The sequence below is a fragment of the Phalacrocorax carbo genome, chromosome 5 (genome assembly GCF_963921805.1).
Source record: "Phalacrocorax carbo chromosome 5, bPhaCar2.1, whole genome shotgun sequence".
NCBI lineage: Eukaryota > Metazoa > Chordata > Aves > Suliformes > Phalacrocoracidae > Phalacrocorax > Phalacrocorax carbo.
In genome coordinates this window covers 24,279,982-24,304,493 of record NC_087517.1, presented here as the reverse complement: position 1 = coordinate 24,304,493, position 24,512 = coordinate 24,279,982, and the positions used below count along the sequence as shown (strand labels likewise).

At 40.6% G+C, this 24,512-nt stretch overlaps 1 protein-coding gene across 4 annotated transcripts in view; it reads right to left on the bottom strand.

Annotated features, from left to right (window-relative positions):
* MAP3K20 (mitogen-activated protein kinase kinase kinase 20) overlaps positions 1-24,512 on the bottom strand; it is a 94,530-nt gene that overhangs the window by 15,568 nt on the left and 54,450 nt on the right. For 3 of the 4 annotated variants that reach the window (XM_064451618.1, XM_064451616.1, XM_064451617.1), the window contains 6 exons: positions 20,079-20,214; positions 8,701-8,745; positions 7,760-7,790; positions 7,499-7,638; positions 6,239-6,301; positions 5,164-5,256 (listed from right to left, as the gene is read on the bottom strand). In XM_064451618.1, coding sequence (XP_064307688.1) covers positions 5,164-5,256; positions 6,239-6,301; positions 7,499-7,638; positions 7,760-7,790; positions 8,701-8,745; positions 20,079-20,214 — 508 coding nt within the window. Of the gene's footprint in view, positions 1-5,163; positions 5,257-6,238; positions 6,302-7,498; positions 7,639-7,759; positions 7,791-8,700; positions 8,746-13,213; positions 15,856-20,078; positions 20,215-24,512 lie in introns of those variants that run through there. The other variant, XM_064451619.1, reaches the window with a different exon arrangement.

The window sequence follows — 24,512 nt, the reverse complement described above, 5'->3', positions numbered from 1 at the left end:
GTCTGGAGAGGATGTGTGCCAAGCCTACAGACCACTGGGAACCTGCCTGCGCTTCTGCAGATGTATCCATAAAAGACAACATCTGGAAGGCAGCAAGTTAATTCAGAGTGGCCAAGGTGTAAAAACAAAGCTTGAGATTAAAAAGTCTAGAAAGTCAAGTGAGCAAATTACCTAGCTGAAAAGTCTATATGCCTCTTCAGGATCATAGAATCATTTCTGATGGGAATCCCTGGCTCAGCACCACCTACACAAAGATTTTAAAAGGTGTCAGCTTGAGTTTGATTTCAGTTGCATATGGATGCTACAGCTGGAGCAATCCCAGTAAGGTGATGGAGTTATACCAGTTCCACCTGTGTAAAAACAATATGTGGTCCAGATAAGGCTCTTTGAAAGAAAATACATGGAGCTCTGATCACCGGCACTAAACTTCTAAAACCCTACCACTGATCCACCTCCTCGGCAGACTACATAAACCAGTTCTTAATGGTGCTGGTTATATTTAAATGTGGCTATGGTTTTATTTTACAGCTTAGGTAATTTTTGTTTTCCTTCACGAAGTATTTACCCCTTTACTGACTACTTATTAGAGTAGGAGCAAATCTATGAAAATGACACACAAACAGACCTATTCTGATTCTTGCATTAACTATTAGCCTTTAGTAGTGAAAGCATTGGGTTTTGAGATGTAATTAAAGAGAGGCTTTAGAAGATGAGGTTTTGAGATAAGGTTAAATTACCCCACATTAGAAAGTCAAGGTACTTGCAAGTATCTTGCAAAGGAAGGGTCAGATTCGTCTGCCAGCTTTACTTACTGAAGTGGGTTAAAATACCTACAGAGCATATGTGCGACTCAAAAAGTACAAAACTGGAATTCTAAGTTTTAGACTTTGGCCCTTGCTTTATTTTTTGCCACATTTGTAACGTGAAAAGTACCTTACAAGGTGAATTAAACTGGTGATGTTATCTCATGTCTGTCTGAACTAGGAATTATTTTTAAGAAAGTGACGAAAGGGTGATGTAGTGGGAAGGTGGAAAGGAAGACGCAGCAGAAATGGTCTCAGTCACTTTTGCAACTGCATTCCCATTACATCAACTATTTCAGTACTGTTTTTTCTGGTACTGCCTGCATTTTGCCGGGTTTCTCCACATGAAGAGTTGGTCACAATGTCTCTCTAAAGTGACCTTAATATTACATTCACTTTTGCATTACACATTTAAATAATAGCATTCAAATACATCCCAGTTTGGATATTCTAGGCTAAAAAATAGTTCACACAGTTAGCAGATGGTTATGAAGAGGCTCTGCTCCTTACCTTGTCAAATGGAGGGAGAGGTAACTGGGGAAAAATAAGGCAAATGGTGAGCCAGCTTCAAGGCTTTGTGTTTGGATATAGGTCAGTTTGTGCCACACTCGGTAAAAAATGAAAACATTCGAAGGCATGGTGAAATCTGCCCTTTTGAGGACCAAAACTAAAGAATGCACCAACAGGAGACAAAAAGACTCTGAACCATCCTTCTTAAGGGGTTGGGCAATTCATCAGTGCAGAGCCAACACAGCTCAGACACCTTTCCCTGATTGGGAAATTTTAATGAGCCACCGAGGACGAGAAAGCCATTGAAATCTCCCTCTGCAGTTCTGTGAACCGGCTCAAGCCACAATTGCCAGGGTTTGTTTTTTACCCTCTTTGGTATCTTGGAGTTAATTGGTGTGTGTTCCCCTTTTTTTTTAATTTGTGGAAGAAAATTATATAAAATGTCTAAATTTATCACCTTTCAGCTCAGTGGGAACTGTGTACAGAAAGGTCATTAAAAGGAAGTGAATGGAAGTAACCACATAACTTGAACTACAAGAGTTGGAAAAGAAACCTCTAAAAACCAGGTTAGCTTTGCAGCGCTCACTCCTGATGCATTCAGAGAGCACAAAGGTCAACTGAGCTTTCATCACCTCCAAAGATGCAGCTAAAAAGGGAAGGAAACTGTAATGAAATGACTGCATCTGTCAGCTGGCGGAAACCAACATAATCCCACTAGAAGATGCAGTTTAAATTAGATAACAAATCTGAGGCTGGTAGAGTTGTGTACTGGGAAGTCAATGTTTCATTCAGTGTACAGACAAGGCTGAACACTGTAATGCCATCCTGAAGTACATTCATCAGGATCCTTGCTAAAAGGCACTGCCATTCCTACGGCCTTTAAGTTTCTGCCTGCTAACAGAGAAGGTGCACTGGCTGTGCTGACAGGGCTCGGTGCAGTGCTAGGGAGAGGACACCTGTGCCCCAAAGGAACCATCCTCGCACCTGAGACGCTGCTGTGCTCTGACCAGCCAAATGCATCTGAATTGACCTGCATCCCTCACATGGTTTCTGGGTCCTGGACCAGCTCATCCAGCACTTTTATGCCCTGTGGCATTGCAGTATGTCATGCTGCATGCCAAGGCTGCGCCCACACCAGGGCTTTAGTTCGGATCAGGAGCGTGCTTTTGTCCCATGCGTCCATCCTGTCCCATGCTTTGGCAGAGCCACCTTTGAGCACATGGATGGCTTTGCTTCCAGGTGCAACTACACCAGAAGACGCACTACAATAACTAATGGGAACTCAATCCTGGAGACCAGTGCAGAGCCAAGCTGGGGTAAAAGCTCCCAGCGTGACCTGTTGCCCTGTACAGAGCCCTTCTTGCTGTGCTGCACCAGCTCCCAGCTGAGCCTGATAAACTCCCATGATGTACACAGTCTACACATCACCTGGGAAACACTCATTCTCAACTCATAACCCAGATTTGAGCTTATTGCCTCTGTTTCCTCATGGCTAAAACAGAAGAAACGCTTCTTATCTAGGCAGCTGGTTATAGGGACTGATTAGGGCAAAGTTCCTTTGAAAAATTTATTTTTAAACTGATGTAGGCCAGATCTTTAGCTATAAAGATGGTGGAAGGTATGATCCCAGGTGCTTCTGGTGACCCATTTTACAGGAATAGGCACCACTCTTCTACAAAAACGGGACAGTAAAAGAAGTTTAAACCCTTCCATCCTAGTTCATTTTGGAACAAATCTGGATGGCAGCAGTAGCTGGCTTAAAGCAGCCTCTAGGGGAGCTAGAAGATTGTAGCCAGGGATTTTCAAAGAAGCAAGCTCGCCAAATTTTCTGTATTGTATGTACCACACCAGTGTTTGTTAGTCTGATGTTTAACACAAATCACCTTGTTCACATTAGCCCTAGCATCCTGCCCAAAAGCTCAGTCAATCTACTCCTTGCAGTCCGCTTGTTAAAACCGGCTTAGCTGCAACATCTTTAAAGGCAGGTATGAGTTAATAAACAGATCTCAGACAGAAGTTTCCGGTCCCCACAAACTCAGGTGACAAATAGCACATTTCCTGGAACAGCACTGGGGACTCGGGCACTGCAGTAGGGCGGATGCCAGGGCAGGCATGCCTGGCACGCGCCTACTGCTGTGGAGGGAATGGCTTCCTTAAGAAGTGGCCTGACAGCACGCAGAGCAGAGGGGACCAATTAGGAGGTCACAGGGAAGGCAGGACCCAAAAAAAAGGGTTCTCAATTGGCATATCAGAAATCTGCAAAGGTTATGCTGGCACTACGCAGGCCCGTTGAACTAGCCCCATCCTCTCATAACAATTCAGCTTCTGTCCTGTAGACTTTGGCACGCTGTCTCATTTACAAATTTTGCTGTCATGGCTAAAATACCTACTTGTCCTCACACTTAGTAGGCATTAGTGAAACCTGAATTTCTCTCCAACACTCAGGTCTATTCACTCCTTCTCTTGCTGTTTCCTGGGGGAGGCTGCCCACCTCCCTACAGTATAGCTCACAACCCATATTGGAAATGGAAGGGAGATATGAGCTATTTCATGGACTTTTAGTTCCTTGTAGAGTTGCACATGGGAAAGTCACACACCTACAAGAAAGCAGCTGTACAGCATCATAAGCTACCTGCATTCAAGAACACTGAGACTAAGTAATTCACATAGTGATAAAGAAGGTTTTAATAGGAAAAAAAAAGTGCTTAGGATAAAAGAAACAAACAAATAATGGACATCTCCAGACAAAAAGCAAACAGCTTTTTCAAATTGATGAAATACTTTCAGTACGAGTCCAAGTTCCTGCTAAGTACAAACCTAAATGCTTTCTCAGCAAGCACCACCAAGTACAGAAATCAAGAGACTACTGCAAATATGCCCTGAAAGCAAAGCAGCCAGATAACACAAGATGAAAGTCAGCCACCCACAAGTTTAGGGTGGACACACAATGCAGATTTGTTAAATACAAAAGGAAACAAATCCTGCTGTCACAACCCCTGACTCTAACTCAGAAATGCTTTGCACACCATTTCCACATAAACGATTAATTCTAAGACTCTTGAAACTCTGAGTCTATGGCAAGCTGGATAAAGAAAACAAAAAGCATGGGACAAACCTCACTCTCTGAAAAAGACAATGTAGTAGAAATGCTTTGCTGGAACATCTGGAGTCATCAACACTCCCGTTACACAGGGCGTAACGAGAGATCCTTGAACCAGCTCGGCTTGGAGCGGAGGTTTGATTAGGATGCGGCATGCTGGTAACTGCCTTTTACCAGCTCTGCACAGTAGTTTTGCCATCTGCAGTGTGCTGTACCTACCCCTCCCTCCTTCCCCAGCAGCGTGAGTGAACACAGTCACCACCAGGACCAGTCCTCCCCAGCCAGCAGGTGTGCATACCACGTATTTTCCAAACTCCTCTTGCTTGCATAAAAGCCACCACCTTTCCGCTAAGACAAAAGTAATAGTCTCTCCACTAACAACAGGCGTATGGCACTGCTGAACTGTGAATGGGGTTTTTTTTGCATAAATGGATTGTTATTTCACACCCATTGGAATAAAAGGAACAAAGCAAAAGCCTGAATTACAAAAACTAGAGTAAAAAAAAATTGTTCACAAGGAAACAAAAGCTTTCAAAGCTTTCTGTGCCACTCTCTTCTTCCTCGCTTGCTCTGGGGTGCGGTTCCCCATCACCAATGCAGCCCCATTTGCCACCTTGACATTCGGTCAGCACTTTCCAAAACAAGAGGATTCTCACAGCAAATCCTCTTTTTTTTTTTTGTTCAGAAGATACTGGACCCTCTGGGTAGTGACTGTTAACCACACCAGCTGATCTAGCACTCCCAGCTTACCTTTGGACCAGTTCCTGGCTTCAAGTGATAACCAAAAACGAGTTCAAGATTCACTATTTTCTCTATATTTTCTTCAGCTCCACCTGCAGAATCCTGCCAAAAAAAAGGCAAGGTGAGACTTCACATCTACCACAACCCCCTAGGAGACAGGAGTAAGGCCTTTGGTGGCAGAAAGGATTTGCCTTTCAGATGCTACAAGTCTGGCAGGCAGCAAGAAGGAGCCATCACACTGCTCCAAGAGGAGCCAGGGCTTCTGCACAGGTTTACAGTGCACAGTGGACGGCACCTGGGAGATGCTGCAAGATTTCTGCTCCTGGTGGAGCTGCTCCAGCCTGGCACGGTGCCGCTGTGAGCATCGTGGCAGCCACTGCCATTGGAATCGCAGCCGCGGCATGGCGACAAAGCCCCGACTTTCATTTTCCCCTTCAGGGAACAGAGTTTCACTGCATGTAAATTCACTTCAAGTGGATAGCACTCTATAACTGTGCAATAAATTATGACTAAAAAAGCTACTTCAGGCTTTGGGGTCTAGAATTGCTTGATTAGCTCACAGAATTAAATCAGGCAAATATCTGCTCTGGCAACCTCAAGGTTCCCAAACACTCTCTCCATTTTGCATGGCTCTTGTTACTGATATCAGAAAACCAACAGGTTAACACAAGGGTGACCAGACATTATAAATCACCCTTCTCTCCTGCAACATTAACAAACTGAGGAATGATGGGCTCATTCTTGGCCAGAGGTCTGCCGTTCTTCAGTGGTGAGCAGCTGGTGGCACCAGTTCAAAGGAATGGCTCTTAAGAGTAATTTCTGATTAATGACAGCAAAGGAATCACAACCAGTAGTCTTTTAATTTAATAGTACCAGTTCCATGATAAAAATCTTAGAGCCCCCTTGAAAACAACTTTTATTATCCTATTACTCGTTCTGATGTGACCCATCGCTGCTGTTGACCCTCCGCATTTGTCACAACCCTCTGTAGGAACCGCTGCTTTGCCCTCCCACGAACAGTAGGAAAGTTGAGACACGAGAATAGAAAAATATTCATACCAACATAAGAAGCAATGAGACTTGCCTTAATTAATGGTGGAAAATGAAACAGATTTAGGTAGTCATGGGTTAACTTCTCAATAGCAGTCTAGAAAAAAATAAAACAAATCAACAATATCAGATGAGAGTTATTCAGTGTCTCATACTGCAGTTATCAGCATGAAAACCAGCGCAATTCCATGTGCATTGTGCTTTCCATTATGAATACAATAGGGCATGTAGAAGAGTTTAAAATACAGCCCTGTTCTGGAAACTGTCCTGGTAGATTGGCCCCATTTTGCAGTCAGAATCAGATCTGCTTAATCAGAGAAAGAGATTTTTGGGGGGTTGTTTTAGTTGTTTTTATTTACACTCAGTCTACCCAGGAAGCTGAAATCTTTCGTTTTGGGCATTATCAACTTTATTAAGTTTGAATAATTTTCCCTGTAGGAAATACAAATGAAATACATCAGTAATGGCAGGTGGCATGGAAAAATGGCTGATAAGCAAAAGGGGAATAAATCTGTGTGACTTAGGAAGCTAAATTTGCAGGACTAGCAATTAGGATACAAGTATCTCTTTACTAGTAAATTGTGGTGTAAAATCATTGAAACCTAACGGAATTATAGACGCTGCTTTTAAAGAAATCCTTTTCCAAAGCTGACTGCCAGGAAGCTGAACTCTCTCCTGTGGCTACAGTATTAATACTATTACTGCTGTCATGCTTACGTTTTCCAGACTATGATTTTCCTAACTCATTACAAACATTAGATATTTAAAATGCTGTGAAACAAAGCTTTAAGAGCAAAGCAACCTGGCTGTCAACCAGCTTTAAAGTTTTCTAGCAGAGTTTTCTTAGTCAAAGTATGTTTTAAGCTATAGATGAAACGCGAAAGTTGAAAATTTCAGAGATTTCAGTTCAAATAACTGTTTTCATATGTGCTCCTCCCTCAACTAAAGAGACACCTTTGGGGAAAAACTCTCTCTGAAGATACCCAAAGCTTTCTGCCGGGAAGATGGCCCTCCTAGGCAAATCTTTAGCAGTATTGACAGTCCAGCCCACAAGAAAAGCAAGAACTGCAGAGGAATATAAAGACTGCAGCGCATTTTCCTGCCTCATAAAATGCTCAGGTTCCTTTGGGTTCTAGATCCCGTATGGATCTAGAACCTTTAACTCTGGGGTTTTTTTATTCAAATATGTTCTCTATTTAACTTTATAACTTTTTTTTGTGTTAATACTACTGAAAACCCTTCTTAATCTTCACAGTATAACCTATTGCAACATTCAACATATGCTGTTAAATACCTTTAAATGGATGATGTGGCCTCTGGAAACAATTCCCATGTCCTTTAAATCCTCCTCTTCTAGAAGAAGCAATCGTTTCCCAGTGATATGATGTTCCTTAAACAAGCTAGCATATACGCTCATTTCACCAGAAGCATCACCTTAAGATAAGAGAGGTTATTCAGAAATCCATAGGGTGGCTTTATTGGAGGGAGAAAAAGATGAGCAAATGTATATATATTCATAAATGTGAATATGAAGGTACGTATAAATAGCTTTTACCTTTTCTAGTAAGTTGCTGCATCCAGAAAAACTGCAAAAAAGAGGAATCAGTCTTGAAGTTCACATTATCACAATTTTATATTACAGTTATTTGGAGTTTGCAAGTAATAATTCTTTTTTAAAACAAAATTTGAAAATATTTCTAACTTTGGGTTAAAGAACTCAAGATTCACCAATGCAAGTGATTACTTTTAATTAGCTGTTTAAAACTGCCTCCTATTTTTCAGCCACCTTCCTCAGTTTATTATGAAAAACAACAGAAATGACCAAAGCAGCTTAGTGATCTGTCACATGCTAAAAGTGCTGATGTTAAGGAGCCAGGGTGGGCTATCATGGGTTTTGCACTGGCTTTCTAGACAGTCCTTCGGTAAACATTAGCTAAACCCCATGGTGCACAACACAGGAGGAGGGTGCTAGACAGGACATTAAAATCACTATGACACATGACTATGCTAGAGATAAATCATTGATGTTTCTTGTTTAGCCTTTTAACTGAATAAAGAGGTTAAAAATGCTCAATGCCAGTATTTTATATGAAAGAGAGATTCCACACCCCTTTAAAAACCCCATAATTTTCAGTTAATTGCCATCCTAGTGGCACAGTGGGATAAAACCTTCAAACCTGTTTTGTCCTGCCCAGGACATGTCTTGGGCACTTCCACCTCAAATGATCATTCAGGAATATCCTCCTGGCTGCTGACAGCTCCCAACACAGATTATTTTCTGGGTATTGGAGAAAGTGACTTTTGTGAAGGTTGCTCAAGTTCTTAATTTACTCATGGTCATTTTAAAGCCTTTCTGGGACACAAGTTTCACCAAATGAATAGCAGTAAAGTCTCACCTAGATGCTCTGATCCGGCTTTCCCTCCCTCCATACCCACTGCAATTTGTTAGAGACCTCCAGCAGCGCAACACTGGCCACATCAACACAAAATACTCACCACATCTTCTTCCGTCCATGCACAAATATCAAAGGAGGGCAGCAACTGTGTGAGAGATACGAATTGAAAAGAAAACTGTCTGACCATTTTTCTCCCCTCCACCCAAGTTTTACTCTGGTGGCCAATTATTAATTGGTTCCTTTTCCCCTGCAAAGGGCAGGACTTGAGGCTGCAACTCTCATACTGACATACTAAACCCTTGGATTGACACTGACCATGGGCTGTCTGCAACAGCATGGTGGCAGTGCTAAATCGATCTCATCTCTTTAGGCAGATAAAATTATCAGCAGGTCTCCAATAGAAACAATTTAGGAAGTAAAAGTAAACCGTCCAATGGTGAGGGACCCTCTAGCTGCATCTCGTCTCAGCTCTGACACTATGGGAAGGCTTTTGCTTTTGCTATGGCTTTGGTACCACCTGATTTCTGCAATGGAAGTAACACTGTGATTACGACTCTGCCGAACGATGCGTATTTTCTGCAAAAGGAAGGACAACTGTCACTGAGCAGCAGTGAAAGCAGAATTTGGAGTCAGGCCACTGTGGCTAGTCTTCCTGTATAGACAAGTCTCTCTTGGTTTCTGCCAACACTTTGTAACTGCTCCCCTGAAGCTGGGCAAGTCCAGCACTTCCAAGCCTCCTCCAGTGCTGCAGCCCATGCAGGGCACACTTTGCTGTATGCAAGATGGTGTTAGCTCTTCAAGCGCAAGGAAACCACAGAGAATGCACAGGAGAATGGCTGCGTTAAGTGAAATTCTGGAATTATTTGAAAACTGACACAGGAGAAGGCATCACTATAATACTGATTGCCATTTTACTCACTTCAAGCATATGGTATCCCAAGCTTCACCTTCTTGGCATTTTTATCCAGCTAAAGGGTTAGCATTGGTTGGTGTGTATTTGGACTGTCAGTGTCTCCCAAAGGCTCAATACCACGACGTACTTGCAAACTTATTCAATGTAGATAACATCGACTTACTAGAGACTCAGATCAGTTAGCCACCAAGGCGTTGTTACCTCCTCCAGAGAGCCCTGCCACCCACCAGCCCTCCAGCTTCTCCCCCCCACCCCCGCCCCGGCCAAGCATGTCCCCCCTCCCTGGCAGGCACTCACCCCTGCCTGCCTCCAGCTGAACACCGAGCCCCAGGGCAGAGTTGTCCATTATGTGCCTGAGCACTTCCCTGGCTCTCCAGGCAGGAGATCAGGGTCTAGTGTAATCTGCCCACAACTGTCAGCCTTCACTGTGAAACACCCATTGCAGCATCCACACAAAACTCCCACTGAAGGATTTGTGACTGCTTGACATCCCTTGACTTCTGCCTCTAACTATGACTTTTTGCTGCCTACCCCACTTTGAGGATTCTTCAGATCCTCTTCCTCCTCCTCCACCAATGTCTCAGCCAAACCTTATTGGGCACAAAGCATCCCTGAGACCAGCTGAAGCCACCTTAGTGAGAAGGACCTAGTGGACGCTCAAACCCATCCCTTTGCCCACTATCTCCCCACAGGGGATGGAGCCAAAGGAATTAGGGTGAAGTGGCAGAAGGGAAGATGTGTCTGCCAGAGAAAAAGACCATCCTGGCTTTTTCTCTCTACTACACCACACTTTCAGACAATCTTCTCAACCTGCCTGCTGTTACTCAGGCATTCCCTATGCTAACAGCTACCCACAACCTGGGCAGGACGCTGTGGGGCAAAAGTAGTGCTGGGGACAATGCCTGAGCACAAGGGAGGGCAAGCGGCAATTGTAAACATCCTCAGGAAGGCAGCGGGTCATGCATTTTGCATGACTTCTAGTCAAACCAGCTGGTGCCGTGGGCCTGGTACAATAATTTGTAGAACTGGATCATTTACTGCAGACGCCCAATATTACATTTTTAGTTGCACAATCGATTTTTGTCAGCTTTTCCCATGTTTAAATATAACAAGTGGCAGAATATGTTCTGTATTATTTCAATTTAAAAAAAATAAATAAATGGGAGAATAAAGGAGAACTGTCACACAGTGAGTAATACAAAAAGTTACTTAAACCAGCAGACAATAAGTAACCTCTTGAAACACCAGCATTTTACACAGGGACACAAATGCATAAAATTTACTGTCAAAATGTTTATTGCAAAATAGAGGTTTGGAACAAAGAGAAGCAAAGGAAAAAGTTCACATCAGAATAAAGTTTATGACACCAATTGAGGAAATCAAATACATTGCATGATTTCTTTTTGTTTGTTTGCTTTGGCTTTACACTGGAAAAATCAAATCCACAGTGTGAATAAAACAAGACATCATATGTCAAGTGCAATAAAGAGTATAACTGACGCTGCAAGGTTTTACCACACAGAAGTGTAACATTGCATGTTCCACACAAATGATATTCAGTTTACAGCACAAGAGTTTTTGCACAAGCATTACGCTCAGCTTTGTTTTTCAGAAGGGAAGAATGAAGTTTTCTAACACTGTGAAAATATTTTCTATTCAAATTTTATCGGTTCACACTTGAAGTGTAAGTAGCATTGACTCCTAGTATTCAGTACAAAACTTCTTCAGTAGTGCAAAAGCAAGAAATGCAGTGGACTATATCTGACTTTAAAAGGCATATGAATATTTAGCACACAATATAAAATGTTTGAAGTTGTTGGTTCTACAGTTTTAAAATTAAATCTTCACACATCAGAAATCTCTGTGCAGATTTTACAGTGTACACTAAGTTGAATTCTGGGGGAAAAGGGAAAGGTCTCTCCTCCAGATTCCTACCAGTGCATTTATAAGGGCTGTGAAAATTACTAAATGAACTTATTTTTCTACCTGAACGTTCTACCTAGGGCTGTAGTTAAAAGCTCCATCAAGTTAGAGGTCTTATTAAAAACCTGTAAAAGCTGCCTGATTACAGAAAAAGGAACTACAGTATTAAAGACACACAGTAACACTGCTGAATCTTTAACAGCTATATGTACACTATGGATTTACTGCTACTGCTGATAGCAATATAAATCATTATTGCATCAAATATTTAACTCAGAATAACACCTTTAAAAGCCAGAAGAAAAGGGAATCAACATTTAACAAAACTGCTGGAAAAATAACCAAATGACAAGTCAAGAGCATGACTGTGTGACAGACTGCTACGCCAGACTTCACCTCCTGGAAGCCCTTCCCATATAGAGGCTGGGGAAGCAGCACACCTACACACCATACGTTAGGACACTTGCTACTCCAAGGAATTAGTGGTGTGATGGTCACAAAAATTACTAGATCAAAAGTTTTCCTCTATTAATTCCCCCTTCCATTTTTTCCCCACTGGTGAAGGAAAAGAAAGGGAGTTGGGAGCTGGACATCCTGTCTTGGTCCCAGCTCACCCTCTATCTTTAAGCAAGCCAAAAGCTGATCCTCACCATTCTTCTCTTGGGCCATTTACCCATCCAGGTCAACGTTGGCAATACAACAGCTTGGGAAAAGTGAGATGTTCTTACCCTTCCCCTCTGTCAAATGCAGCAATATTATTTTACTGTAGATACCTCCAAGGCTTTATGGAAGCCACAGAAAACTGGGATCCCAAGAGGCCTGGTGGGAACTAGTGAGCTGAGAGGTGTACGAGGCATGGGAAGGCTTTTGGTGGCTTTGCTCACAGCCCAGAGCAGCTGGAGAAACACCTTCTGGGTTTGGTTAATGCTTTCATAAGCTGACACTCTACGTGGCTGTAGACCATTGGGGAGATATATACATAAACATATATACACATACACCCTGGTGATGATACAGGTAGAAGACAGACTAGGTTGCACTGCAGAGCAAAATCAAGTGTGGAAGATGAAATACTCTGACCACCTCCAACCAACATACCTGCCCACCAGAGCCACTTTCAAAACCTTTATTGAGTGAGAAGCATATCAGAGGCAGAAACAACACAGCTTGATCCTCACATATGATTTTTAGCTTGTAAACTGGAGACATCTGGTATGAAAGTCATCACAGGGAAGTAAAAATGCAATCAATACCATTATTTTTTTAATAAGCATAGCCAATATACTAAGTATAACACTATCTCATGGGAACTGCATCAGAAAAGTTTGTCATGTTATCACCTCTACAATTCAGAGACCACCTTTGCTACTTTGAACACAGGTAAGTTTTACAAGAGTTTAAATTTTCCCTTAATATAGATTAATTTGCTTTGACAAATACTGTATGTGGAAAAAGGGGAAGGGGAAAAAAAAAATCCATCTTTGTTTCATTAAAAAAATACTGGAACTAAGAAGATAGCAGAAATTCCTAAAAGCATGGTACCAAATTCTGATGATATTACACATCTGGGTAAGCACAAAACCTTGGAGAGAGACCTAAATCCTGTGATTTTGCAACTATGAAACCCTCTGTCATAGTACTTAAGGACTATTTTTACTTCTGTAAAGATTAAGGAGTGGATTTACAAATTCAAACCCATGCAAATATAAACATGTACGAAGTGCTCTGAGATTGTCAGATGCTAAAGAAGTGCAAAACATCAATGCTAGGGATAGAATTCTTTATTTTTGGGAGGGTGGGGAGGGGTGGGGGAGGGTAGGGGGGTTTGAATACTAAATTTTCAAGCCAAATTTCCCTTTCAGTTAAAGCCGTACAACCCTACACTGCTTATGTGGTACAGTAACTTATGCACAATGACATACATCTTAAGATCTAAAGTGCATATATTAGATTACACAAACCCATCAAATTTTCCTGGGTGCAAAGTATCATTGCTGTCAGTGTTCGCAGGCATAGACTTACAAAAATACTACAAATCTGCACTGGAAACAGCATATTTGCTCTTATTTCCATTTAGTTATTTGCCCTTCAATGTACCTTTTTCTCCCTAAAATCAGATTGCTTTGATGGAATGAAGAAGCCATCCCTGCCTGGGCCGAAGGAGCAAGTTTCTCCTTGGGGTACTCTGTAAACTCATTTAAATTATAATTCTGTCATGAGAAAAGCTTCCTGATACAAGAGGGTTAACTTCAAGCCAATAGATTTGCAGCTGTTATGAAGGCAGTGGAATTACATCCTGCAGAAATTAGAAATTAAGCATCTTGGAGGGTCTAATCCTACGCAAACTGAGTGGAGTAGGCCAGCTTGAAGCGCAGCACTCGCTGCCTTGCAGGTTACCAGACCAGTGCCGATGCTTAAGGATAAAACAATTCTCTCTCACAACCCAAAGAGGTACCCACTCGTCACTCTAGAAAAACTCCTTCAAAGAACTTTCTCTTTTGTTGAGTGAACGTGTAATGATTTCAGGCCTGCTGTTATCTAATGTATCCATTTTTCTCTAAGCTATCTACAAAAACACTCACCATAATATGTAGGTTAGAGCTGTGTAACAGGCAAGCCTATAATTAAAGAAGCCACTCAAAAACAGAAGTTTTATAAAAGAAACCTCTCCAGTAATTGAGAATGGAATTTTGATGGCTTATTCCCACTATAGCTGAACTAGACAGTAATCTTTTTCTTTTGAAATACTGCCCTTCTTCCTTGGGCAAATATTTTACATCCTCCTTTCTAACCTGCATTTGTGTTCACACTGGTTTCCCTCCCTCCTTCTGCATCACCACTAAAGGGGTCATCAGGAGAAACATAGTCGCTGCTCTCAACACAAGTGCCTGGCAGGCAATTATTGCAGCAGATTGTTACACACTGAGTTTTATGGTAAGTCATAACAGCAGTGGCAATACTTTAAAAGTGATTTAGCTGCAAAAAAACAGGTATGCAGAGACTAGTAAATAGTCTTCACATTACCGCCTTCACAGAGAATTTCGCATAAGCCACAGTAGTAGGGCCCAAGCTGAAATGTCACTGTGGCTTCTCTTTGTCCTTTCATAAGGGTAACACACATGGTTTAGGGGATGCAACAGGATCAAAATTTACTAACACAGATTTTTCACTCTCAGGTACAAGAATAAGTCCATCAAAGTTAATGAGGCTTCCTGGATTTACATCAACATAACAGAAAATTAGCTTCTGGATCACAATATCTGATAATAGATGCAGAGGTCTGATTGCAGTTCACTTTGCTGGAGTGAATTACATACACATGTATATACACGTGAGGGGAAAAAGGAACATTTATACAAATCATCTACTGATAGGGTTTATCTAGATTCTGCTGCTATTCAGTTTTTAAACTGTGTATTTAACTAACCCCTCTCTTCCCCTCAACCAAGCTTCTCTTCCTCGAAACGTATTTGTGACTTCCCACAACGCTGCCTTGAAAAAGGTTTTAAATTAGAAACACAGCAAACCCCTTCACTACAACAGTAAGAAAGAACCGATTGTAAAGAATAGCAAATCTGGAAGTACAAGTATATTCATATGACTGACAATTAAAGGGGTAAGGGAAATGACAAAAACACAAAAGAAAAATTTGAAGTACATTAATGGCATTAAAGGCATTGAAGTTTCCCCCAATGTTTTCAGATCTGAAGTTTATCAAGCCATAGTTTCTGTAATCAGGCATCAAGAATTATAGATATAATCACAGTTCTTAAAATAATAATAATCTCAATTAGTTTGGAAAGTTTAGTTCCAAATTTCATCAAAGCAGAAATAAGTCAGCGCAATCTAAACAAAAACAACATGTCTTTCTACACACAAACATGCTCAGCCTGGAAAATGTTTTTGTTGTTGCTTTTTGGGTTTTTTTTTTCTCTCTCTCTCCTTTCTTTCTTTTACAGGATTTAAACAGACCAAACTGACAGGATTCTTGTTCTAACACTTTATTGTTTCACTTTGCTAAAACCGATTTCAGGGTTAATTCTATAAATTATTTCATTCGCTGCTATCATCTGTGTCATCAAAATCATCGTCATCATCGTCATCTGACCAGTCGAATTCACTGAAACCCAAAGCCATGTTGATTTTCTTTCCTTTTCTCATAGAGGTGGTTTTAGAAGAATTCTTTTTGGCTTGCATGTTTATCTGCATTCCAGAGTGCAGGACAGATCCTGCTTGGTTCAGAGAGAAGATATCCCCAAAGCCCGTCATCATCAAGGCCTTCAGACTTTGGTTCATGCCAGCTACCTCCCCGTTACTTGCTGCTGTGATCTGACATGACATCTCTGCACTGTTTGACTCCTCTGTTTTAGATTCAAAGTAAGACTCCTCAGACATTCTTGCAGCAAGAGGTAAGAAAAACTATTTAAAGGAGGAAAGGACAGAGCAAAAGTGAAAGTTAGAACCAATTTAAAAATCAAGGAAAAAGACACCACCAGATTAGTTGGCAATCAACAGAAAGCACAATGATTAGTGAATCTAAACACAGAGATCAAGTAAGAATTCATTAAACCAGACAGCTTCATTCTGGGGTCATTGCTCTTAAATGGAAGTGCAAAATCACTGAGTCGCAAGGCAAGAACCACAGGTAGCAGAGCTTTCATGACAAAAGAAGGTTCAAACTCTTCAATCCTTCATTTTGTACAGCGTAAAACAGAATGTGACATTTCCCAGCCAGGTGGACTGGCTCCCAAGGCAGTGTAGGTACAACAGAAGTCTGAGTAAGTTGCTTAATTGAACCTTTCAGGATTGAAGAATATATCACATTAAGGTCAGAGAACCCAAACAAGCTCCCAAAGTTCAGTGCAGAAGTAGCAGCCCTCTAAATATCAGAAATAATAGCAGCAGTATTATTTGTGCAAAGACTGGGTTTGAGCGTATGCTCAGGAGAGGAAAGGGTCACCCTGCGACGGCCACAATCAGAAACAAGCCTCTCACCAATGCAAAGGACATGGAACCGGCCTCCAGCCCGCACCAGCACCTTGCTTCTGGAAGCTGTCCCAAGAAGGAGCAGACAGAGGAAGAGGGGCTGTTTGGTCAGCTGGTCAGGTTCTTCAGCCTGGTTGCCCTTTTTTTTTTTTTTTAAAAAATTCTAGATATCTGCCATTTGGATGCACATCATATTAAATCTCTACTCATTTAATCTACACCTACAGATAATAGTGTTTTCCTGACACAGTCTGTTTGTAGTAACAAAAGAAACATGCCCTCTCCAGCTCCAATCATTAAATAATTATTAACGCCTCTTCAGAGTGGCCAGGCTAGTAACCTCTGTGACATGCTTGCCTGTTCTCCACAGGGAGTAAAGTCTCAGGAGTTTCATCCCAAATTAAACTACCTATAAAAGCAACAGCAAAGGAGCTGTGTGTGAACACTTGAATTTGCCTTTCTTTCCAAAGCTGTCTGCAAAACTACCTCCCCAAAATTAATTTTTAACCTAATCAGAAAACTGAGTCAATGGCAGTTGGTCACAACAGGTTACAGGGGTGTTTATGGTGATTCCCTGGTCTGTAACACAGGAGGCTTCATGGCCAGGCTGCTCAAAGAGTGCCCATTTCTTGGCAAAACCACTTACACTGACAGATTGTCTAACATTAAAAAAGACAGTATCTGTTTTTTATTCCTCTCGAGATTTCCCTACTTACATAGGCTTTCTATTTGCATTGTGGTTAACAAAAGTTAGTGATCATGGTTTAAGAAATGAAAATAAAATTCAGAAGTTGGGGAAATGGGATGCCCTAAATACTTTTCATGCATCCTATGTCTAACTGACCAAAGAACCTTCAGCTAAGCTTCTGTACACCTGGCTGCACAGGAAAAAACGATTATACCATCAGCAGAGCACTACTCAAGGATCAAGGGCACCAAAAGGTCCTACTGATGAAGAGAAAGAATATTTTAAAAACAAGATCTAGCCACAGAAATGAGATGCCCAGCACACATGATTCAGTGCCAGGTAGTCCTGCTGTCAGCTACTGGAGTTTTAGTCACTTTAGATCCATGGAAAAGCATGCCCTGAATTCCCTATAAAAATCAGCAAAGCTGCAAAACAGCCTTCCTCTAAAACACGTTTCTGGGTCAGTGTTTGTGCAATGCCTGGCAGTGGGTGAGCTGCGAATGAGCCATTACTGTCGCTCATTTTGCGAGTCATAATCACCCTACTTCATTCATATCTTGCCACCTCGTTATCTGGAGAACTTCGGAGCTCTTTGCAACAGGACCTGCCTTTGGTGTCACATTGCATATAACTATCATGAAGAAACTTTTATAGATTGCTGGGATCCCCAATCTGTATACAAGCCACTGTTCTTAAATGACCACCTGCAGGTGCATGACACCACAGGTGAATATCTGGATTTCATGTCTTGCTCACTGTCTTCCTCTAAATACGAGCTTCAGCTTAGCTACATACACTCCCTTCTTAAAAGTCAGGCCCTCTCTCAAAAGAAGTCTCCCATTTCACTACAACTGTTGATTTATTTTACTCCTCCAAAAGGCTCCAGATTCCCTTGTGCAAGAGGCTCTTGGAAATCTACACAAAGGGAATTTGCAGAGATCAGACTCAAAGGTGTCTGTTGTATAAGACACAGCAGAAACAGGGTCAAAACAAGAGCAGGGAGAAACACTGCTTTAACTGAAGTGTTTCTAAAGACTGGCCTCATCCTTCTCTCATGCTGATGTGTGTAAAGCTATACTTTATTCTTTGGAGTAGGAGCTGCCACTCATAGCTACCTTCCATGCAGGATGAAGCTTCTACCAACCCTAAAACAATAGAGAATCAAACAGCAGAGCCGCTTCCTTGTTCTCCAGTCTTTGCTGCAGAGCAAAACTAAGAAGTGACTGCAGAGCATGGAGCAGGGATGACAGGACACAAGGCCTAGTGCTGGTTAAGAACCAGGTATAAGCCTAGTGTGTACCCTAAACTGTGTTATTAGCTCTGGTTGTCATATCTTTACTACTGTTTTTACAGCCAAAGTAGCTTGAAATTGAGCAGTGCACCTCCCTGTTGCAATCCTCTACTTTGATACTGCTGAGCAGACATACCAAGGGAAGGAGGGAGACACTTGACTCCAAAGATTACAGCTTGCACACAGAATGCCCATGGATATTTTGCAAATGATTTACAGCTATGAAGTTAAAATATAGTTGCGTTTGTAACCAGTGCCTTGCAGAACTTCATTTGCACTGAAATAACCAATCCTGCTTGAACAAGCCAATTTTTGCCAGTATGTCAATTTTTTTCCAACAAAAGGGTTTTTTTAAAAACCGTTCTGTGCAACGGTTGACTAAAGATCTATGGAAAAAACAAACCTATATTTCTCTATTAGAAGAAATTGCATTTAAATGCAATAGGAGAGTTGGGTTAATGTTATGCAGAAAGATAGTTCATGCTTAGCACAATAGGCCTTAGCACAATGCTTTATTCTTTCAGCAATGCCAGCTCTAAGTGAAAAGTAGAAGTCATAAGCAAGTACAGCATAAAAAACCCTAGGGCCTTGCTCGTGAAGAGGTTTGCTCATTAAGCCTGTGTCTCATGCTGTGCTCAGGATAGATGATGGCCCACAGCTCAGTTACTGGAAGTTTGCAAGCGTTAAAGCAGGCATACAGATATCTACCGAGAACATACAGTATCTGCACACAGGAAAACATTAATTCTTCATTATTTCATTACTGCATGTTCACAGCTGGAACATGACTGTATCTTCATTCAAACAATAGCAATAAGCTATGCCTTAAAAACAAGTGGTATGTAAATGGGTCTGGCTGGAATCAAGGTTATAAGTAGGATAAAATTGTGCATAAGAAAAATCATATGCTACTGCAATCTCAATTTGGTATTTGTTTTGGCTAGTGCTTTAAAAACAAGTAGGCAATGCGGTATTTTTCCTAACGACAATTCTGTTGTAATATGTCTAGCCATGCACTCACCCTGTGGTCCTCCCTCTGCCAATCAGTAGTCAAGTGCATCATATTTCATTCAGGAATTCCAGATTATCCAAAGAATTTTTGTTGTTCAATTTATTAATAGAAATATGGCAATCCTAACAGCTAATAACTGGCCAGTACAAGCATGTTAACTATAATGAGCAAAGGCCTAAATTAACACTTCAGATTTTGACCCCCTTTTTCACAGGATGGGAATTTGCTTCTTCTCAAAGAAAAAGAACAGAATAATAATAATAAAAACTACATAGGTTTTTCCAGCCTTCTGCAAGAAACAAGCAATTCTTACATTTAAGACCAAACCCTGCATCCATTAAAATCAACAACTTTCTAGTTGAAAAATGAATTTATTGAATGCAATCAACTTTTAAAGCTGAGAACTCTAATTAAATCAATGGGAAACTGCTTAAGTGCCCATGGCACAATATGAACTATCAGCAATATCTGATACCTAATATATTAGATGAATTTCAAAAAATAGTATAGTTATTTGCAGTGATGTAATAAAATAGACTTTAATTGGGCCAAAGGACAACTGAAGAAAATGGGTACTATTTCCTTGGTGTGTCTTTCGATTTACATAGACAAAGCTCCAAATACTTTCTGAAGAAAGATGAAAAGTTGAATTATTGTCTACTTACAGGAGTATTGGACTGTTCGGTTAACTTCTGCTCCCACATCCTCAAACGTCGCTCCCGTTCCTTTAGTTCCTGCTCTTTAAAGCTCAGATCACGCTCCAGTTTCTTTAGTCTCTCTAAGGTTGCCTCAATTTCACATCTGCACAGAGACAATTTGTTACGTCTTGTCTTTTCCTGACAGATATAAATTGTTCATAATTCCCACTTGAATGTTAATTAAATGTGAAAGGCTGAAAAGTACAATCCTGACTTAAGGAGTTCATTTAATTACCAAATGCAAAGCCTTTCAGAGCTTTGAGAACAACTGGCCACGTTTATATTTGAGAATAACCATAACACCTTCAGTTGAAGAAAAATAACACTGAAGAGTAAAATGCCATATCATAACAACATTTTAAAAACTAAAATGCTGTCTTTTCCCTCAACATCATGCAACATTATCTTATCCATAAAGAAACTGCATTAAGAACTGGTAATGGGGCAATCATTAGCAACACTATACGGGCAGTCTGAGAAGCCCATTTGCCTGAGTTTATAACTTGGCTATAAATATTATTTGGACTTAAAATACACAGAACCAGCGCTGGGGTGTTTCTCCCCCTTATGTTCCTGTTTCTGTAGGTGAAGACATAAAAGCAAGAATGATATGACCCAGCCCTGCAAATGGTTACAAATACAAGCTTCTCAGGTTAGGAACCATTAATAATTTGGTTTACTTTTCTCTGCTTCTCACCATACATGCAAAAGGTGTGAAAAATAAGAAAGGCAGGAAGTGAAGGCAGTACTTCATATACCATCTTTATTGGGTTGCACTGCATGTACATCACCCCTTAAAGTGGTTTCCTTTGACATGCTTTCTGATGGACAGTACCTTTTAAATACATGAACTGAACTACTCTTGGAAAACAGTTTAACAAGTTTTGCACTACAATTGCACGGGTGTGTACTAGAAGGTTCAGAAAAATAATTCCGTAACTAAATTCAGCCACATTTTCACTTGTGCAATAACCAAAGAAAAACCTCCAATTTGTATCACAGGTGGTATTTGCATTTAACAAACCATTTCTGTGACTGTTTGGGAGACACTGCACTACCTGTGTCCTGACTATTACTTCAACTGTTTCCTGTTCACATTGTGGGAATAATCAATCACAGCATTCCATTTTCCTCCTAGAGGAGGCAGAGAACCTTAAGAGAGGTCTGAAGATAGTTATTGGGACTCTGCAATGCCAAATCTTCTGCTCAAACTTTCAGAAAGTTTTCACTCTTTAAACACACTGCAAACAAAATCTGCTCCTTCTGATGTTCTAAAAAAGAAAATAAAAGGACTAACAGAGTTAGTTGTCATTTCCTGGGGGGGTGGGGGGCAGGCAGGGGAAGAAAAAAAAAGGAGAATTATTTCTTCCTGTAAATCTCCTGTCCGAGCATGGAATGATTGAACTCTTCTCCGGTATCAATCTAAAGGAGTTCCAGCTCTCAACATGGGAAAATGCATACCCAAACAGCCTATTTAAGTAAATGAAATAATTTAAATATTCCAAATCTTAGATTTCTTATCTTAATACGACATCTCTGACAGACAATAATGCTTACAAAGTACAGTGAAAGGATTCAGAGCTGGAATAAGCAGCAAACTCTACTGCAACCTCTACCACCACGCTTAATTCTACTGCAAAAATCAGCCACCTGGGGCAAGGGCATTTATCACACTTAAATCCTGCTGAGTGAGCTGTTCGATGTGGTGGTCAGAACAAATGCCCCTCACAATTATTATGCTTCAGATTTCAAGCAAAATTCTCTCTCGTATTTAGGCAAGCAAAGGTCAAGGCTGATCTCTGTGCTAGATGGAAAGTGGCCACACATGCTAATAAAGAGACAATAAAGGAACAAAACTAAAAGGCACTGGACAGAAGATCAGAAAGTGACTCCTCTCCAAATATTTATTTCCCTATCATAAACCTTTTCTGTCATTTGCAACATACACTATGCAGTCGACTGTGGGAATTAAAGAGCAATTTGAGGATAGTCGCAAGTGCTGCTTTTCTTAGTTTGTCTCTCAACATCACTGCTACTTATACGCAACTCTATAATTTTTAAAATATGTAAATTAAGTTCTCTTTTAAATAACATCCTGCACTAGGAAAGTCCTGATAACAATAGCTTTCTATATGTCAAAAGTCTATTTTGTGCTGTAATTACCTCTCTTCATTAGACAGAAACTTCTCTTATAATAAAAGGTCAGTCTGTGAAAACAGTTGCATTCTGAAAAATAATTCCACTGTATAATAAAACTGTGTAATTACAGAGAAAGCTACTGTACATTGCCCAGTTAATGAGTCTTACTTCATAAATGAAGCAGCTTGAAACATTATACATGGTAGGGCATGTGGATTTGTTTGCTTCTGTAGTTCTGCAGTCTGAGCTGACTAGCTTTTCTAGAATAATCTCATTCTGTGACACTGAAGAACGTATACTGTATTATTAGAAACTACAATGATAAACAGAGATTGAAAACAATGACTGACATTTGTTTATATGTCTTGAATTGCTACTGATACACTAATATAAGTATCACTAATAGACTATTTTAATCATTAGAACAGCCGCTTATGGGGGGAGGATGGAAGGAGAAATGCAGTTAGTATATATGACTAAATGCAGACAAATGTGATCTCTCACTGAATTGGAACATCATTACTTCAACAGTAAATTTTTCCTACTGTAATGGAAGTGACTTGAGAGAGAGCTCCAAAAGATCACAGAATGCGAACTTAAACATTAGGCAGACCTGTGCAACTTTGTCATAAGACAATGCCCCTCTTCAATTAAATAATAAAAATGTGAAGGGAAGAACAGTTAGGAAATAAGATAGTGAACTATTTTAAGGAAACGATAGAACAGGCAGATTAAAATGTATTCTTAATATAAACATCAAGACCAGTAAATGCTGCAAATAAGACCACATTAAAGATAGGTCAAAATGTCATTTATCTTATCACCTCTGTCTGTCATGTATACACTCAGCCCACTCTCTGTTTGCACACCGGCCAGCCAGCGACATTGAAGACCCTGGTTACTCGCTGTTACAGATGCATTTTTTGCACATCTCTATGCTAAAAGAACCTCACCTCGCCTTTTTTTTTTGAGTGGGAAAAAAATTAATCCAGCTTGTCTGAGCTTTGATTTGCTTTGATAAGTGCAGTATCCCTGTGAAAGTGCAGTATCTGGATCACTAATTTGGAGGTCCCTCAAAGGAACAAGGGTAACCTTCACTTTTCCCAAGCCTACCCTTCTCCAGGGCTCTGATAGCCAGGCTTCATTAAAATTCCCTATTTCTTGGTAACGCATCTCATTCTTTCCCTATTGCTGGTTCAACTATCTCTTTGCACATCACTATGGGATAAAAAAAAAAGTAAAAAAAATAAACCAATGAGTAAAAGCAAAGATTTTTTAAATGAAGAAGTTAAAACATCTTGAACTTCTGTGCAGCTGTTCTCAGAAATGGTCTTATTCTGTTTTAGTTTATCCCTTGGGATCACTTTATGCATACAAGCCTTTCATCTACTTTTAACTTGCGTATTTTTTACATACTTTGTTAATTTGGCTTAGCCTTTGTGAGTGTCTCCATACAGACATAGCTTTTGCATCAGGGAAGGCAGCTGTTACTGGAATTCAGGTAAGAGACCACCCCTCTTACCCAGCGTCTGAGCAAGTCCCCTCATGACTTGTGCTCTTTCTGCACTTCGCGTTTTCATTTTGGCTTAATTCAGAAATCATCTTTGCTTTCAGGCAAATCATGCCCCATCATGAATTTTTATTTTCTCTCCCACATTTCTTTGTCTCCAAGTTATTTATTCTTAAAAAAAAAAAAAAAAAAAGCCAAATTTACCTTTAACAAAAGTCTCCATGGTAAGAAGCTTTTCCATGACCTGACAGTGCCAAAGAACTTTTTGTTTCTACATGGCTTTTCATTAACACCTTGTTAGCCATTCCTCATCTGAGCAATTTAGGTCCATCAAAATAAAATTTGCAAGAAATACTCGGCTGCCAGAGACACACTCCAAGAAATGAAGCAATTTAGTAAAAGAAGTTTAATGCCACCAAACATTAACTAGCACAGCTGTTAGTCTACTATAATGGCAAGATTTAAGGAGTCATTTGTTTTTTCCTAAAGGGATTTGAGTGCTTGCTCATCTTTTAATTAAATATTTTTCTATACAGAGGTGTATAAGAAACCCCTTTCTGAGGGACAGTTTTCTTCCAACCCTCCTTGTTCTGTCTGCTACCAAAACCACAGAACAACGTCCAGAGTCCGCAAAAATAACGGTGGCCAAGAAATAACGTTTTTATTCTTTGAAAGCTTGACGTTTGTCCCAAGCCTTAGCACACAGATCTGGGGGGCGAGAGGGCGCCCGCGATTTGAGAGCCGGGTACTGG